Genomic DNA, 17,873 nt, shown 5'->3' with positions numbered 1-17,873 from the left:
ATTAAAAAAACATTTATTTCTCCTTTATTGGTTTTTGCTAATAATTACAAGGCATAAATTGAGTTTTTGTTTTTAAAATGATAATTGATGTTTTTATTTAAAGACCTAACCTACTTAAAATAGCAATTTTAAAAGCATGGTATTTTAAAACATATACCTCATTATATTCAATTACAACAAAAATAAAAAATAAAAAAAAGTTTTTAAAGTTTTTGTCATGTTTGGAAAATGAAGTAAATAGAGTAATTTTTAGGTAGACAATCTACTTTAAATTCCCATATTCAAATTTTATCTCTAAACTTTTAATTTTGTTTGACGTTAGTACTAAATCATTAAGACATGATAGTACATAAATTCAAAACTACTATATTAATTTTTGAAGACATAAAAATTGATGATTAAAATGATTGATTTATAAAATTTACATGAAGGATCAAAATAGATATTTGAAAAGTTTAAAGAAAAAAATCAAACGGATTTAAACCAAGATTAGTATTCAACATCCTTAAGCTACCAAAGCTCAATGTTGTGAAAAAGTATAAAACTGAACCTACTCTTCCGATCTAACCAACAAAATTTTACCATACGACAAAATTCAATCAAATTTTAACTTTATGGGGACTCATTCAAAATTGCTATAAAATTTGACGATCAAGTGCGAAGGACCAATATAAATACTACAAATATCCATTAATAATAATGATAACTACAAGAGAAAATAATTAAAACATTCAACAATATCCAGCCATTAATTGTACGAGAAAAGGAAAAGAATTAGAAAGTTAAGAAACCTACTTTTAGGTGACTTACTTGACTTATCACATGCAAAGCCAAAGGCGATGAAGGCCACCAAGAGGCATCATCATCCACATGACATGTGTGGACTTGGAAGCACCAACCAAAGAAGAGATAGCTTCGAATAATTCTCTGCAAACAAGATCATTAGAGAAGGATGTTCTAACAAACAACATCAAGTTAAAACCATTTTAAATCAAACAGTGCTTAGTAGCAAACTAAGATTTGAAATCAAGGCCACACAATTCAGAATAGGCATTGTTTCAGGTTGTGTTCTGGTTGTTCTAGTTAAGAATGCCTGCGTCCTGGTGTTTTTGTGCAATAAACCACTCCGGCCAAAGGCTGGTGATCGGTGGTCCTGCGAGACAATATTTTTAAAAATTCACTATTCAAAGATGTTTTTTTTTGTAATCCAGGGACCTTCTGCATTTGTTAAAAGTGTGTAGGTCACAACACTGCATTTTCCTTCTGTGTGTATTAAATGTGGAAAGTTTTTGATGATATGGAGGAAAGAAACAGCAACAAAATGGTTCATATGGTGCAGAGTTGAAATGACAAACAGAAAGGTAACTGGTTAGAAGGTGACAGTGGTTGGTGGGGATTGGACAACTTTTTTCATTACCTCCTCCCAGTTTCATCCGCTGGAAAGAGGCTTGAAAATGAAGGGAAAACCTAACTGTATTGAGGTTATTGAAAAGTAAAAAGAAAAGGCCAGTTATGTGAAAAAGAAGAAAGATTGAAAGAAAGAAGAAAAAGGAAGGAAAAAAAAATAGTTAGGTCAGAGATCATGTGCTATTTAGTCCACAACAAAAAAATCATGTGCTTCAGCCAGCCATGACTGAAGGAGAGGTGCCCTTGGTTATTAAGGTAAACATGGGATTTAAAACTGAAAAGTATCCATTAATATTCAGATCCAGATAAGAGCGTGAGATTATGATATCAAAATTACCTGAAACAAAATAAACGAGATGCATAATCCACACTATAAGCCAGCTCAATTATATAATACAACTTACACAAATTTTGAGAATCTCTCAAGAACAGATCAGTCAATTTCAACGAAGAACTCCTAAATTTGTAAGCTTCAACTCAATTTCAGGGTAGAATTTTACCTTTCAGATCCTTGGCAAATTAGCCTTACTGTACCTTTGTGAACTGTTGCAAGTAAATGATATAGCTTAACGTTTACGAAAACCTTCCACATATGCAAGAAACTCTACCAGCTTTTGTCGACCATCCACAATCAGAAAAGCTTATCAAACATAAAATTGACCACAGTGAAGTACTAACATTTATTGGCACATGGTTATTGCCGGAAACCTAGAGTTAATAAAACAATGCATGTACACGCTTGTAATACGACAAATAACAACGAAACGAAACTCATAGGAGTGTGCTATGCAACTTTATGGATAGCTGGTACATTATTTGAGTCAATACAGGGGCAAGATGAATGATATGTCTTGATGCAAAACAAAAAAACCAAACAAATACAGGTTTTACACGCCTTGTCGTGTTAGCATGTCACCCGTTGTCATCTTATCAAGGGCACTGATAATTGAATAAAAGGTTTATATACGAATTCTGCCATATCAACAATACATGTTCACAATTAAAAAGCAGACGTGTAGCATTTATGAAAGTAGATGGTTGTGGTAACTAAAACAAAAAGAAAAAACATGGATAACTGTTCTCAAATAGAAGAAACTGTAGATGATGTTAATATAAAAAATAAAAATTAAAGGAATAAACCAGTGGTGCCAGGTTTCACACAAAGGAAGTCACAGCTCGCAGGCAATCTATTAAGAGAAGATGAGAATCATTAGAAGCATAGAACCTGACAAGAAAGCGATATCCCTTCCTTTCCAAAATCACTGAATTGTTATTGTTGCTCCATATCCTGTTTGTCCTTCAATGGTAATTCACATAAGAGGTTGGAAACAAAAAATGGTTTCTGCTGGTAATCCAACATACGTAAAGTATTCATTATATCTTGAGCTCTCAATTACACCCATCCAGATGTTCAATAAACAAGGAAGGATTCTAGTCCCCACCCCACCCCCAAAAAAAGAAGAAAGAAGAAAAAAGAAAAGAAAAAGGAAGAAAATCATGTTCATTATCTCAGACGATATCTTATAGTTAAAGAGAAGAACTTACGTGAAGATACTCCATGAGGCAGTGTTGTAATTCTCAAGTCACATGTTGAAACCACTATTATCAGTGTCATGTCTTCAGCAAAGATAGTCAGTCAACAGTAACTGAGCAGAGTAGTCCTTGTACAATAATAAAAAATAGTACCCCCAATAATCATATAGCAAAGAACAAGAATTAAAGAATGATCAGCATTTTCAATTAAAAAACTTGAAATCTATTCCAAATTAATTGCTCAATATAAAACAAATGGATATGGACAAGAAAAACAATAACAGAAACAAGAAACTAACTCTCCCTCTGAAGCCTGTCATCTTTACAAACAGCATTAATTTCAACCTCTAACTATTAAAAAAGAAAATGGTATTGGGCCTACTGGCCAGAAAATAAATAAAAACGTCTTCTTGGTCGGGAACCAGAATTAGGCATGTTAATAGTTAAGCCTAAAGGCCTTCCCTAATTCCAATCGTCACGCAGCTTTACACTCACCTCCGACCAAAACCAGTGTCTTGCATCATAGCCACAAACTCGCTGTAATCTATTCGACCATCCTGAAAAGAAATCAAAGGCATGGTTATAAGAATGGAAGGCAACCCTTCTCTATTTCATAGTCATTCAAGCAAGAAAGGGAGGCAATAAGACTAGATAATCAAGAGGATAAAAATTACATTATCCTGGTCAACTTCGTGCATAATATCTTCTAAGCGGATGTCTGACAAACCGAACTTTTCGCAAGCTTGTTGGAGCTCGTCCTGTGTGATGTATCCACTTCCATCTTTGTCGAAGTATGAGAAGGCAGCAAAGAGATGGTCCTCTTTCTGAACCTTGTTTAAATGGAGCATTGCAGCTACAAACTCACCATATTCTATGGTACCACTATTATCGACATCCGCCTGAAATATTGAATTGAAAGAATACTTAAAACCATATGAATCAGAGTATTCAGTAACATTCAGTTCACTGATAACAACCGACTTTCAGGACGTTGGAATGTACCATGAACAATTTATCTCAGTAGATATAATAAAAGAAATATGCGTTATGCTTCTGTAGCGAAAATATTTTTCTCTTAATATGTGCAACTATTTTAGAATATAGCATCACTTACAGCTTGCATTAACCCACTAATTTCAGAATCCTTAAGATTAGCGCCCACTCTTTCCAAACCACGCTTCAATTCCTCAAGGGTTATTTGGCCACTATTGTCCGTGTCTATCATCTTAAACATCTCTTTGAGGCCAGCAATTTCCTCTTCAGAAAGGCTCTCTGCAATAACCTACAAATGGACAACAGGTTGAGCAAAGTCCCTCACCGGAATTGAGAACATAATCAAAACAATAACCTTCAGAAAGGATCTTGAGCCAGGTTGATGAAATTTTAGGAAAAAGATATCAAGCAACGAAAACACAAACTATACATCAAGGAAACATTTTCATAGTTGCTTCATCAAAATTAATTCAAGTCGCAATATGCATTTTTATGTTCGTACAAAATGTGTTTGATAGATGCTCATTCAACACTGCAAGCCATGCCATCTGGCAGTTCGTTGGATCTCATGAATCATAGAGTTGGAAGATGAGCACTCACTCTAATTGCTATTTTCTTGAGCCTGTTCATGGCAGAGAAATGATTCAAACGACTAAGAACAGCTGAATCAAGAGGCTTGTCTGGAGCAACTCCATTAGCTTTCACCCATGGGTGGCCTGCAAAATCACGGCCCTATTAGAAAGCTAACTAAACATACTGACATTGTGATATACTAAGAAACCAGTAAGAATAATTGTTACAGCTAACAAATAACAATGAAAACCATATCATTTTAGATCCATTGTTGAAACCAAATTACAATAATCAAGGATCCACATGGAAGAATCTTAAACTTGAATTTTCAGAAATTAGTGAAAACTTTTCGGTACTATGGTGAGACAATTATGAGTGCGTTCACCAAAGATTGAACTTACAAAGAACTTCGTGGGCTGTTAGTCTTTTTTTGGGATCTCGTAGAAGCATTCTCCGCACTAAATCTTTTGCATCCCCAGATATACTAGGCCACGGTTCTGATACAAAGTCAAGGTCACCTTTCAAAACCTGCTCAAATATTCCTTGCTCCGTCTCTGGACACCAAACACAACAAGAATTTTATTTACATAATCTATGTATCTAAAGTTGGTTACCTATGAAAACACTATTTAGTGGCTGGAAAATCCAGAAACTCACCATCCCAGAACGGAGGCACACCACTTAGTAAAATATATATGATAACTCCAGCGCTCCATACATCACATTCTGGCCCATAAAGCTTCCGCAATACTTCTGGGGCAACATAATAAGGGCTACCAACCACATCCGTGAAAATTTCACCTGAGAAGACACCATTTCCAGTCAGACTAAAAAGGAATCAGATACAGATTGGAGACAAATAACATAACGTTAACGAATAAACCTCTCATTGCAACAAAATTTCTTCCTGAACATCATTATTCATGAAGAATAATCTTAAATTAACGTAATTGTACCATCACAGCTTGCCTATTCATGCTTCTAACGGTGAAAGTTTATCTGATCGTCAGAAGCAATACCTAATGTGTAACACCCCAAACCCACCGCTAGCAGATACTGTTCTCTTTGGGCTTTCCCTTTTGAGATTCCCTTGAAGGTTTCTAAAATGCATCTGGTAGGGAGATGTTTCCACACCCTTATAAAGGGTGTTTCATTTTCCTCCCCAACCGACATGGGATGTCACATAACGTGTCCCTTGAAACAATTTGACAGAAATATGCAAAGCTTTGCTATATATGTAGTAATTAAAATTTTACGAAAAAATCATGATACATAAGAAAAAAAATTTCACTAATTAAATGCATATTATTTTGTGAAACCTGGCAAAATCAAACTATTTCATCCAAACAAAACCAACCCAGGCAAGATCTAAAATAATTAACCTTGAGGAGGAGGGTTTCGGGAAAACTATTGCATCAAACTAAAAGAATCAGTTGTTATTAAATTGTTACCTGGCCTAAAGAACATGGAGAGCCCAAAATCTATGGTCTTAAGTGCAGACTCTTCTTCTTGGCCGATGAAAAGAAAATTTTCTGGTTTTAAATCTCGATGCATGACACCCAAAGAATGACATGCTTCGACAACACCGACTATGGTTCTAGCTAATTCAGCCGCTTTTTTCTCGGTATAGTGGCCCCTCTGTATAATCCTATCAAACAATTCCCCACCTGCACAAAGCTCCATTACAACATGAACTGCCACAGCGTCCTCATAAGCCCCCACAATCTGTATCACATTAGGATGACCAGCTAAATGATGCATTATCTGTATCTCTCTTCGGACGTCCTCCACATCATCTTTCGTGGTCAATTTCCTTTTCGCTATAGATTTGCAGGCAAATTCTTTCCCGGATGTCTTTTCCACACAAAGAAATGTTGTCCCGAACTGCCCTTGTCCGAGCTTCCGCCCCAATGTGTAATGATCCTTAATATTATCTGTTTTTCGCCCTAATACCGAATCAGCTTGAAGCCCTGCGCTCGATACTCTCTTCATAGGAGTGGTCTTCTTCGATCTTGCACCCTCCGGTGCCCTGGTTTCGTTTTTAATCACTCTAGACGACATCTCGCGTTCCACTGCTTTGTGTGATTCATTAGTACGCATTTTCACCTCATTATTACCAATTTTCACCGTTTCAGGCGGCGTATTTTGAACATCACTTTGAGGATCTGAATCCTTGGGAGCATCGGCGTTTTTAGATGAATCAGAACTCCCGTTTGTCTTACTTTTGCTGTCAGTTCCATCCTTGGGTGGAGGAAGGCCATCATCCGGTGGCCGGCTTGGCCATACTGCGGCCGTAACAGATTTCAAGAATCCATTGTTGCCGAGATTTGGTCCTACACATATGTTCCCCATCAATTTACCAATCTCTAATTCCAACATACGAATCGATCCCTAACAATCCCATGAAGGATCAGAGCATCCAATCCGAACCTCCCTAATTAGATCAAATCGCCCCGAAGACATACAACCAATGTCTTCGACTCAAGGATCTCAAAAACTCGATTGGTTAGCCAAAACACATGAAATCAGAAACCACAAACATCCTAAAACATGAATGAGATTATTCAACACGCGAAACGTCGTCCTCTGAAATTTCAAATTCGATCAATGTGTGTATATATAAACAGAGACAAATTAACAATGCGTATCAGCAATCAGATTCGAATTTCAGGAAAAAAAAAAGAAAAAAAAGAAAGAAACATGAACAAGAAGACGGAAAACAAAAAGAGAGGAGAATTTGGAGGAAAAGAAAATGGAAGAAAACAAAGGAAAGTGAAAGGAAAATGTTGAATTAGGGAGAAAGGTCGAAACCAAGTGGAGATCGCGGAATTGATTCAATTCTCTGAAATTGATCATCATCGTCAATCATTCAGCGATGAAAGCTCCTCGATCGATCAACGTTCAAGCTGCGAGCTAACCGAGAAGGAGAGATTATCGCTCAGAAACCTCCATCGATAATTTGTGCATGCATGGTTTTGGTTGAAGGTTCTCCATGTGCCAATTCTTTTTATTTTTTATTTTTTTTCACTATGATTATATTTTAGATATATTTTTGGAATAAGCTACAGCAATTTCTTTTTATTTTATTTTTAAATTTCTGAAAATTTTCCATTTTTATCCTCAAATTTTGAAATATATTCCAAAAATAACATTAAAAAGCTTTTTTTTTTCTAGAATAAAATAAAAAAATTCTCTAATTTTTTTTTTACCTATACATAGCATTTATTAAACTTGTGCACCACTCAAGCTCTATTAAATTTTATATTTTCATTTCATTCAAAAACTTTATTTAAAATTTTTTAAATTAAAAGTACATTCTCAATCCTATTTCATAAATATTTAAATTTTAAAAAATACTCTTTAACATTTTAAAAATATTTCAAAAAAATCCTTAAATTTTTTAAAATTTCATTAACAATACATTTTTTTAAAATAACACTACTACTTTAAATAGATAGATAGAATATTAAATTCTAAAATTGTTCTAAAATTTTTAAAAATAACAAACTTTAATTTAAAAAAATTATAAAAAATATATATAAATTATTTTTATAATAGTATAAGAACTCGTCAAAACTTTCAAAATTATCATTAATACCAAATTTAAATAAATATTTAAGAGTTGTTAATCAAACGAGGAAAAGCTAATATTCCAAAAAAAAAAAATCATTGGACTAAAATTTATACACATACAATCCCATAATATTAAAAAAAAAAAAAAAAAAAAGCTAAAAGTTATTTGGAATTGTCGGGAGGACTCGGGCGAAGCAATTCAGCGACAGTTGGAGGGTTGGGTGAACGTGGCGGCGGAGGGTAATAATCCCACGGCTCAAAATCCGACGAGAAAGGAAAAACCTTAAGCACAGAACCGTAATAATGGGTTGGTTCCAACTGTCGGTAACTGTAATTACCTGTCTCCACATTACAAAACTTCACTTTTTCATTATTTTCCATCGCCATCAAAGTATCTGATCCATACACAGCCGTCGGATTCGACACCAAAAATTCCCACTTTTTGGTCCAAACCCTTTCCTTGTAATCCTCCATTACCCACAGCTCATTCCGCGCCGCCGCCGGTTCGCTAAACTCACGTATTAGCCCCAACTTCCCTTTGTACTCCACAAGCTTCGTGTGCCAGCTCTTGAACGGCTCGGTTCTTTCCCTAGCCTCCTGCTCCACCGTTATAGCCTCCGGCGCGGCGAAACTCGACCAAGTTTCGGAGAGGAAGTCGAACGCAAGTATAGACTTCTCGTCAAAGAATTGCCAATGAGCTAACCCACCAACGACCACAGCCACACAAAACGGCTCGACAAAGCTTAAGCTATTGTCATGAACTAAATCCTCAAGCCGCTTCCACCGCCAAGACTCGGAATCAAAAAGCTCGCAAACGGTGTAGCAAAACGAACGACGTCGTTTCGAGAAGGTTGTATCACGGCATAAACGGATGATTTTGAAGTGGAGAGGATTCGAACGCGTGACGTACATGGCAATATTCAACGTAAAAAACCGCGTCTTGGGAATTGGAATGCGTTGCCATTGCTTTGTGGGGAGTTTACAAATAGTGTAGAGTTGTCTCTGGTGACGTGTCCGGTGGCGGGATTGGAATAAGACGAGGCCGTTGGGAGCGACGGCTAGGACTTGCGGTGTCTGGCCGGGGAGGAAGCTCAGGGATAATTCTAACGGCGGCGAGTTGGGTCGGGGGGTGGCGAAAGACAGCACGTGCCTACGCCCGGTGGCGGTGGTTCGTAGGCTTTGGAGGAGGAAGCCGAGTAGGAGGGGTTGGTGACCGGCGGCTAAGGCTTTGAAATAGGAAGTGTAGGTGGCTTGGTTGTGGGATTTTGAGAGGGCTCGGATTTTTCCGACGGCGTCGAAGGGTAAGCGGCTGAGAATATCGAGGATGACGTCGTCAGGAAGTTCCATGTTTGATTTAGAAAATTTACAATAATATGTGAATTTTTTTTATAGAGGCGTTAGGTAAGAGAGATTAGGAAAATATATTGATGAAAATATCTTGATCTAAGTTTCCAAATTTGTAATTTGAATATCAAATTGCAGATTCTATATTTTAGTTTTGTTTTTTTGGCAATTAAATTTGAAATATTTAAATGATAAAATTTTAGATAATCTATTAGATTTTGAAATTTTGAAATTTTAGGGATTTTTTTTTTAATGGAAGGAAGATAAATTTATAATTTAATAAGATATATATTTTTTCGTGTTGTTTTTATAGGGTTATAATTTAATTTTAAAATTAAAAAAAAAAAGTAAGTGGCATTCGATTGGCTAGATCCTCTAAAATAAAATATAGTCTTATATTAAAACAAATAAATTATTTATATAAATTGATGAATAAAATCAAATAAGATTTTTTTTTGTTAATATCTTTTTTGTAATCTTTTTAACTTATAGTTTTTTAGGTTGAATTCTTGTCTTAGACTATTTTTATTGGAGAGACGGTCAAAACTCTTTTTTCTTGAAATTAGAGAACGAGCAGCGATACCAGGATGATGAACTTGAGGATCAAACGTCTCAAGGGGCAAAAGAGTCTAAGGGAACTTGTTTGCAACTATCATTGTTTGAAAAAGTCAATAGAGCAAGAGACTCGACCCATCGGAGAAAGGTTAAGGAACCTAATTTTCAATTTGTGGCCATTCAAAATATTTCTCATTTTATATTAATAAATTGAAAATGTTTTGAGGATGGCTTTTAGTAGAATACTAATTCAGTAACAAATTATTTAGAAGAATTGACTTTCTTTTTAATTTGACAAAAAAAGAAAGAAGAAAAAACGTAAATTAAAATTAAAGAGTTTCTTAACAATCCATAACTAAAGCAGCAACAACCCCATTTTTTTTTTTTAACATTAAGATAAAATGAACAGTTTAAATGGATTAACATTAAATGTCAACACGAGTATAGTTCAACGGTTACAGCTTCTAGTCCTTCATCTCCAACCTTATGTGGGTATAATATTCTTAAACAATGCTTCATTACAAGTCAAAACTGTTGAAAAGGCTCATAGTAGAATGTTTCTTCCAAGCTGCCTACTAAGTTCCAGCAAATGAATTGATAGCTTTGCTTCCCAAGCTGCTTCTCTGCTTGAATTTTGTCTCTAGAAAGAGAACTTGAAAGCGCCAGCGTTCGAATCTGCGACCGAGTCCCAGAAGGAAAGTTTCTTCTGTTCGGCCACCTTCTCTGCAGCTTTCTGAGTCAACTGATCAATGGTTCCAGGGAAAGAAGCATCGATAGCATTTTTAAATTTATCATATAGATTCACGGGATCTTTTGTTCCAGAAACCAACATGCTTGCATTTGGTCTTTTAAGAAAATCCAAGACATTCAACAGATTTCTTCTGCAGATCAGAAATCAATATAAACATCTCAGTGCATGAAATGGAACTAGGCAAATGATAGAGATAAACTATCCCAAGTTTACTTAATATATGAAGAGGTGCAAAGTAACTTAAAAGATCTCCCTCAATACTAACTTACACTAACTTACCGAAAGTGTAACGGCCAAGTCTACCATGAGCAGATAGTGTCAATTTTGGGGTTTTCCCTCAAGGTTTTTAAAACGCGAGGGAGAAGTTTCCACCCCTTATAAAAAATGTTTCGTTCTCCTCCCCAACAGATGTGGGATCTCACAATCCACCCATCCCTTCGAGACTCATCGTCCTCGTTTGCACTCGTTCCCTTCTCCAATCGATGTGGGAACCCCCAATCCGCATGAGACGGTGTGTAAGCAAGGACGCTGGCCCCGAAGGGGGGTGGATTCTGAGATCCCACATTGGTTGGAGAGGAGAATGAAGCATTGTTTATAAGGGTGTGGAAACGTCTCTCTAGCAGACACGTTTTAAAAACCTTAAGGGAAGCCCGAAAGGGAAAGCCCAAAGAGGACAATATCTGCTAGCAGTGGGTTTGGGCCGTTTGTACCCTCATCTCTTATTCCATTTGAAAAATAATTTACCATCAGACTTATCACAACAAACATAGAAATATGTCATATGGAGACCAGGGAGAAGATTAGTGCATGATTTCAAAATATGCTTTTGAAACGGAAGTTAAGTATATCATATGCATGCTACTCTTCAAAAGAAATGACATGATTTGGCAATAACTATAGGACTTACAGAGGATCCTCCTCCTACAATGCCAGCTATAGGACTGAAATGCTTAATCATTCATATTAGTTCTAAGTTTCCTTGTTTCCTTGCATTTCTAGCCTCCCTTCCGACCTTTCTCACTCATGATTTATCCATGATTACAGGAACAGCGGGGTTGTTCTAGCCACTACAGGGGGCAAATTATTTACTTATTGTGCAAGTAAAATACAGGGACTTATTTACCTGCTGACATAATTCTGTGTGATGGCAATGGATTCCTCCAAGTTGATCACCAAATGCCACCATCCATTTGGCACAAAGATCACTTCCCCAGCCTTGCAGATGCACTCTATAGGCTTCTTTTTCCACGTCTTCGTTGCAGAATAAAAGTTCATGAACCATTCAATAATCGAAACGGGGCAAGCAACATCAGCACCGTCGGGGCTGGGGTGTACTCCAGGCGGAACAACATCAGGTGGAAACAAAACCCACTTCTTGGATCCCTTAATCACTGCATTCCAAGCTGAAGTTGAATTAGGATCTATGTGGAACGATGAGCCAGATCCCGATGGTCCAATTATAATCCATCGATGATCGGGCCTTTCCTTCCCCAAAACACCAAACAAATCTTCTCTGAAGTACTCTGGAACATCATACTCTGATCCCAATCTTGGAACCTTGTCTGCAAAATTTGGGTCAAACAGGTATAATGGTCTCTCCTCTCTAGCCTGATCAGAGTACAAAAAGAACTCCTCAAGCTTCATATCCACAGGCCCAACTGAAAATCTAACATCACCACACAGTTGAATCAAATAATCTCTATTCCACTTTTCCCTTGCCACCCAATTATTCAAACATCCCTCCAACAGCACAGGCTTGTTTAATTCTTCGAAGTTCAATATGAATTCTTCAACAGAAATCCCTTTTCTTCTAACAATGTTATCTCTTTCAAGCCACTCAGGTTTCATTTCAAGGTTAGCACAGAGCCAACTCTGAAAAAGATAATCAGAATAGAAATCCCTCACTCTCAAACCCGAAATGCCAATAACAGAATCATCAAATGAAGGATAAAAAGCAGCTAAATAAGTAGATTTCCAAGTCCTATTATAAAGAAATCCACCTTTAACTTTATCCAACACAAGATTCCTCCAAAGAGGTTCATGATTGGCAAAAACATAGAAGGATTTGCTCACACTAGCCAAAACCCCTAAATCGGTATCATCGAGTAACCCTAAAACATCAAGAACAAGCTCGTCAGTCAAAGTTTGCATGTTACCCAGACCTGTATTTCTTGTGTTAATGGTGCCTGAATCGAGATAGAGATTTCCTAATGGTTGGACGCCATGATTGGAAGATGTTGCGGAGGATTTGAGGCCGAATCCAAATTCCCCGTCGCCTTCTTTGCATTCACATATTTGAGACTTTCTAGAATCGGAATTTCGATCTCGAGAAACAGCTTTGCTCTTAATTTTCCTGTCTGTAATTTTCTTGCTTTTCTTCCTCTTTAATGCGCGGGAGAGCAAAGATTTTGAGCTTAACATTTGCGCAGCTTTTCGTAGGTCTGATCAAAATGGAAGAAACTGAACTCTTTGCTGCCAGAATTTTCGCGGCACTGCAGCAGGGTTTGGGGTTTGGGGTTTTGGCGACGAAGGTTGAAGCCGGTTTTGTATAGGACTATCTCTTATTTATTTAATTATTTATTTGAATTTTCAAAAAGGCAAATTCCAAATTAATGTAATTACAAACTATTTTTCCAATTCATCCAAATATTTCTTGCAGTGTTTCTAACCTTTAATTTTGTGTTTATAAGTTTTCAAATGTATCTATATTGAGACATTTTTTAAAAAACTAAAACCAAAGTTACGAAAATTTATGTTTAAAGTGGACAATTTCATATTATTGTGAAGGTTCGTGATTTGTAACGTGGTATCGGAATCATGTCCTTAACTTAGTCATATCAATAAAATTCTCAAATGTCGAACAAAGAAGTTGTGAGAATCGAAAGTGTAGTCAAAAGTGACCCAAGTGTCGAACAAAGGGTGCACTGAATCATGTCCTTAACTTAGTCATGTCAATTGTGAGAATCGAAAGTGTAGTCAAAAGTGACCCAAGTGTCGAACAAAGGGTGCACTGAATCATGTCATTAACTTAGTCATGCCAATAAAATTCTCAAATGTCGAACAAAGAAGTTCCGGGACTTGAAAGTGTAGTCAAAAGTGACCCAAATGTCAAACAAAGGGTGTACTATGTTTAAGGACTCTATAGGTCTCTGAAGAGACTCTATGGTGTAGTTTGTTTGAGGGAAGGATTGTTACAAGTTTATTTGAATTAAGGGGTTGGTTATAAGTCTATAAGTAAGAGATATATATCTATTGGTACAAAGTCATTTAGGAAATCCAAGAGCATTGTGGAAAGTCGAGGTTCCTAACATCGTTTACTCTAAAGAAAAATATTTAATACTTGTGTGGAACCGCAACGCTAGAAATTTTTTCGATGAAATAGACGTATCGTTATCTCTACCCAAGAAGGAATATGAATATTGTTGTCGTACTAGAAACTTTCGCGTCTCATAAATTCGGTAGGCCCTCTCCGTAGACTGTCACAACCATGAAAGAACAAAAATTATAGGCCACAGGACACTTGCACAGCTCAAAGGCAGAAAGAACAAGAGATTTAATGTGCAGAGGGCAAGCGTAAGGTAAAGAATGCAACAAACTAGGCACCACAAGTTAAGATCTTGGAAATGAGAAGTTGAAAAGAAGGCAGCCATCGCATTCGACTAAGTTCAATCTGAAATATACAGGCGAGTGCTATCAGATGATAGGTTCCTCGAGAAGAATTCGTAGAAACACTATGAACAAAGCATTCCTATATATCATATATGTGCTTTACAGATCAACCAGCAACACGATCGAACCACAAACAACGAAATAAACGAACAACTCGCACGCTACCCTTTTCTGCCGCTACAACAAATCCAGAAAAACAAAAACCAAAAGAGAAATCGTATTCACTTGACATACACATATACGGGATGTCGGGTTTGATTGGATATGAACATCAGGTGCGCGGTTTTAAACTTGTGTGCTAGAAAGACATCTCCACTGCCTCGCGTGTGTACCTTTTTCGAGAAGCATTAGCAAGCCAACACCGTTTGACAAACCAAACAAGTACCTGTAGTCCCATAAGAGAGATGAACAATGGAGGTAGAAACAGTACCATCACAGACATATAACCGTGTCGGAAGACATAGAATGCATAAGAACGATGATATCTTTTGTAAGAATATTCGGGTTCGCTTAATTCAGCTTGAAAAGCTAACGAGCTAGAGATTTCCCACAATGTTGCTATTGTCTACAAATCTACAGATTAAACAGCTAACTTTATCTCCCCAGTCCACCTCCATGGCAGTAATGGCACAGATGAACAAAAAGTTGGAACATGTCGACAGAGTTCAAGTGAACAGCTAAAGGATAAAGGAAGAAAAACAAGAACTGCCCTAAATTAGCTGTTATTTAGACCGGCAAGAAGTACTTACTTGCTTCGACGGGCTTTTCTTCTCCAGAAAACGAAGGATGCGATCCACTGTATTCATAAAAGGTGAAAGATAATTAGATGATGTAAGAGCAAAAGAAACATCAGAAGAAGGCAATGACAGATGTAATGTTTGTTGCTATAAAAAACCAATAAAGCAAACGTATCGTTCATAATCCATGATCAAGCGAGCATTCACCAAGCGTGTCAGGATTCAAATGACCAGAAAAGGATAAATACGGAATGAAAAAACACAACACAAACGGACCGAAAGAAGTATAAAGCATTCACACAGGAGAAATTGATAAGATAAGAAAGCTATTCGTGAATAGTTTCAGTGAAAGCAGTGAGAGATCATAAAATGTATGAATGTCTAAAGGGGCTTCATGTGAATAACATAAACACAGCTAAATCACCTTAAAAACTGCCATGAAAGAAAAGCTCCCCGGAATGGATGGCTTCTTCACGACTACTTGCCTCTCTGGTGACATCCCCTTATATAGATGTTGAGCTATTTCTTTCAGTAACACCAGTTGGGCCTTATCGGTTCGCATTGAAATAAGTGCTTGTCTCATTGATTCTCTGTCAGCTTCAAGTGCCTGAAGCCTCAAATAAAGTTTCTTGACTTCGGGATCTCCAAAACCGACATGATTCAGTGACCCTCTGGGGGTCGTTATATAGTCTTCATAAATGCCAACTGCTGGCTTGGACTCGTAAGAACCGTTATATGTTGCTACGTTGTGAATAGAGTCAATGGTATAAACTCTATCACTCGTGTCATCACCAACTTCAGATGCATTATCCATTTTCCTCAAATTAGAGTAGTCCTCACTCTGCGAGACATGTTCCTTCTTGAGGCTTGATGTATGTCTTGGAGATTCATTCACTTGGGGCATACCTGTGAAGAAACTTGAATCATTGGAAAACTTACTGGAATGTCTAGGCCTCCTAGGAGATTGCCCCACAATCACCTTCTCTAAAACGTTCTTTGTACCACCAAAGAACTCCGCATCCGGATGATTGTAGCTAGAACTTCTCTCCAATTGGCTGATCCTATTTCCCAAATTCATTACGTGATCTCGATTGCGCGGGGTTTCACCGAAGGCATATTTCTCAATATCAGCAATATCATTATCATGGTCCAAAGGACCTTGAGCCTCGTTTAAGTTGCATCTTAGAGGAGGGTAATCATACATGGGAGTTTCACACTGAGCCTCATATTCCACAATATTCTGGCTACAACTTTGCTCACCCCGCTCACCATCCGCCTCATCTTCCGTTAGCCCATAGCTCATCATTCTATGTTTATATGCTTGTACCTCGCAAGTGAGAGACTGAATAGCTTGCTCTCTTTTATATAATAAGTCCTCAAATGATGCAAGCTCTTGTTGATCATGTGCAATCTTCTCTTCTGCAAAGCGTTTGAATTGTCGAGCCTCCATTTGGATCTCCGCCTTCTCCCTTTGCAACCTCAATATCATTGACATAGCCTCATTAGCAGCTGATGAAGAAGCATTCCTCTCCTCTTCAAGCTCAGTATACAAGTCCTGAATTGCTTGTTGTTGATTGTTAACCATCTCCCGCAGCGCATTGCATTCATTCTCAACTTGTACACGTATAACAGAAAAGTTATCCAACCCAACAATAGTGAAAGGGCTATTTGAATCCAATTCATCATACTTCCGTTTTACAGATCGAATCCAAGTAGCTAATGGCCCAGTAGATAACGAACAACTGCACGGGCAATTACAGTATTTCACCGAATCCAATGAAGCTGGAACTGCCTCCGAATCCATAAACCAATGAGCATTCAAAGTCTAAACAATTCGAATAGAAATTGCAACACAATTTGATTCTATTCTACAACTGATGAATCCAAACAAGATAAAAATGACCCGGCATTGAAGTGCTCAAATCCACTCTCTTGAATTGTGGACTTCTGTATACAATTCTCTCCCCTCCTAACAACAGCTCTTCTTCCTCCAATATCAGAAACAAAGGGAACAAAACTACCTAATTGGGAAAATGAAATGAAGTCAGAACTTAATAATAAGAAATCATCATACCACTACAACAACCTAGATCAGCAAACAGATAAATCAATGAACGTTCACAAAAACGTCATTTCAGGGCCATTTTCTCCTCCATTTCAAAAATCATTTCCACAAAACCAAATAGAACGAAACCATAACACGAAACGAGCGAAAGTAAGAAACCTCCATACCTTACAAGAGCTAAAATGACCGAAGAAGGCGTAGAAAGAGCTGAAAATCACAAACTGTTCGTATTTTCCCGCGAAAAATCCATTTCCCCCAAACAAAATCTGATTCGAGAACGAGAGATTAAAGAAACTCAGCGGCCAAAACAACCCAGATAACAGAAAACATTCCCCCACTTTTCTTCGAATCGAAAAATCAAGCTTATAGCCCGTCAACAATAATTAAAAAAAAAAAAAAAAAAAACACAGGGGAACACCAAAGCGGGGATACCTTTTATGGAGGGAAACAGAATTTGGAGGGGAAGAGAAGAAAAGAAGAGAGATTTGGAAAACCCTAAATTAAATGGAATTATTTGTTGTATCAGGTCTTTTTCAGTCGGGTTTCTCGATTTCTGCGATATTGTTGATGAGAGAGAAGAGAAAAGTTTGAGCAGAGAGAAAGAGACGCGAACGAGCGAGAGAGGGAGAGAGAGATGGACGGCCAGATTTCGGAGAGACTCGCCGATCCGTTA

At 37.3% G+C, this 17,873-nt stretch overlaps 4 protein-coding genes across 7 annotated transcripts; all 4 read right to left on the bottom strand.

The window, feature by feature from the left end:
• Positions 1 to 3,147: 3,147 nt before the first annotated feature.
• LOC111442151 (calcium-dependent protein kinase 20-like) lies at positions 3,148 to 7,507 on the bottom strand. Of its 2 annotated transcripts, none has more exons than XM_023079434.1 (7): positions 5,958 to 7,507; positions 5,164 to 5,307; positions 4,908 to 5,060; positions 4,534 to 4,649; positions 4,055 to 4,222; positions 3,615 to 3,839; positions 3,148 to 3,497 (listed from the first exon to the last, which is right to left on the bottom strand). In XM_023079434.1, the coding sequence occupies exons 1-7, from the start codon at positions 6,883 to 6,885 to the stop codon at positions 3,432 to 3,434; spliced, it is 1,800 nt and encodes a 599-aa protein (XP_022935202.1). In that variant the 5' UTR covers positions 6,886 to 7,507; the 3' UTR covers positions 3,148 to 3,431. The 2 variants fall into 2 exon arrangements, with proteins under 2 accessions (XP_022935202.1, XP_022935203.1); XM_023079435.1 differs by having other exon boundaries at positions 7,318 to 7,507.
• Positions 7,508 to 8,241: 734 nt separating this feature from the next.
• On the bottom strand, positions 8,242 to 9,426 carry LOC111441737 (F-box protein At5g49610-like). The gene has a single exon (XM_023078834.1). It carries the CDS (start codon positions 9,424 to 9,426, stop codon positions 8,242 to 8,244), a length of 1,185 nt encoding a protein of 394 aa, XP_022934602.1.
• Positions 9,427 to 10,334: 908 nt separating this feature from the next.
• Positions 10,335 to 13,263, bottom strand: LOC111442152 (F-box protein At5g06550). The gene is made up of 2 exons (XM_023079436.1): positions 11,853 to 13,263; positions 10,335 to 10,859 (listed from the first exon to the last, which is right to left on the bottom strand). Exons 1-2 carry the CDS (start codon positions 13,148 to 13,150, stop codon positions 10,619 to 10,621), a joined length of 1,539 nt encoding a protein of 512 aa, XP_022935204.1. The 5' UTR covers positions 13,151 to 13,263; the 3' UTR covers positions 10,335 to 10,618.
• Positions 13,264 to 14,353: 1,090 nt separating this feature from the next.
• Positions 14,354 to 17,873, bottom strand: LOC111442153 (myosin-binding protein 7-like). 3 transcript variants are annotated; one of them, XM_023079438.1, is made up of 5 exons: positions 17,633 to 17,873; positions 17,368 to 17,466; positions 15,560 to 17,156; positions 15,148 to 15,194; positions 14,354 to 14,783 (listed from the first exon to the last, which is right to left on the bottom strand). In XM_023079438.1, the coding sequence occupies exons 3-5, from the start codon at positions 16,937 to 16,939 to the stop codon at positions 14,684 to 14,686; spliced, it is 1,527 nt and encodes a 508-aa protein (XP_022935206.1). In that variant the 5' UTR covers positions 16,940 to 17,156; positions 17,368 to 17,466; positions 17,633 to 17,873; the 3' UTR covers positions 14,354 to 14,683. The 3 variants fall into 3 exon arrangements, with proteins under 3 accessions (XP_022935206.1, XP_022935205.1, XP_022935207.1); XM_023079437.1 differs by having other exon boundaries at positions 17,368 to 17,873; XM_023079439.1 differs by lacking the exon at positions 17,368 to 17,466.

The sequence above is a fragment of the Cucurbita moschata genome, unplaced genomic scaffold, assembly GCF_002738365.1.
Source record: "Cucurbita moschata cultivar Rifu unplaced genomic scaffold, Cmos_1.0 Cmo_Scf00004, whole genome shotgun sequence".
Classification (NCBI taxonomy): domain Eukaryota; kingdom Viridiplantae; phylum Streptophyta; class Magnoliopsida; order Cucurbitales; family Cucurbitaceae; genus Cucurbita; species Cucurbita moschata.
Note: the sequence above shows the minus strand (reverse complement) of the source record. Positions and strands in the feature narration are given on the sequence as shown.

Bases quoted from the DNA above. Each gene is read 5' to 3' on its own strand.
- LOC111442152 (XM_023079436.1), bottom strand. From the start codon at position 13,150: ATGTTAAGCTCAAAATCTTTGCTCTCCCGCGCATTAAAGAGGAAGAAA. The intron at 10,860-11,852 runs GTAAATAAGTCC...TCTGATCTGCAG, and splicing joins ACACAGAATTATGTCAGCAG to AAGAAATCTGTTGAATGTCT.
- LOC111441737 (XM_023078834.1), bottom strand. From the start codon at position 9,426: ATGGAACTTCCTGACGACGTCATCCTCGATATTCTCAGCCGCTTACCC.
- LOC111442153 (XM_023079437.1), bottom strand. From the start codon at position 16,939: ATGGATTCGGAGGCAGTTCCAGCTTCATTGGATTCGGTGAAATACTGT. The intron at 15,195-15,559 runs GTGATTTAGCTG...TTATGAATACAG, and splicing joins CTTTCATGGCAGTTTTTAAG to TGGATCGCATCCTTCGTTTT. The intron at 14,784-15,147 runs GTAAGTACTTCT...ATGGGACTACAG, and splicing joins AGAAAAGCCCGTCGAAGCAA to GTACTTGTTTGGTTTGTCAA.
- LOC111442151 (XM_023079434.1), bottom strand. From the start codon at position 6,885: ATGTTGGAATTAGAGATTGGTAAATTGATGGGGAACATATGTGTAGGA. The intron at 5,061-5,163 runs GTGAGTTTCTGG...TTTGGTGTCCAG, and splicing joins TGTGCCTCCGTTCTGGGATG to AGACGGAGCAAGGAATATTT. The intron at 4,223-4,533 runs GTGAGTGCTCAT...GTCCATTTGTAG, and splicing joins TCAAGAAAATAGCAATTAGA to GTTATTGCAGAGAGCCTTTC.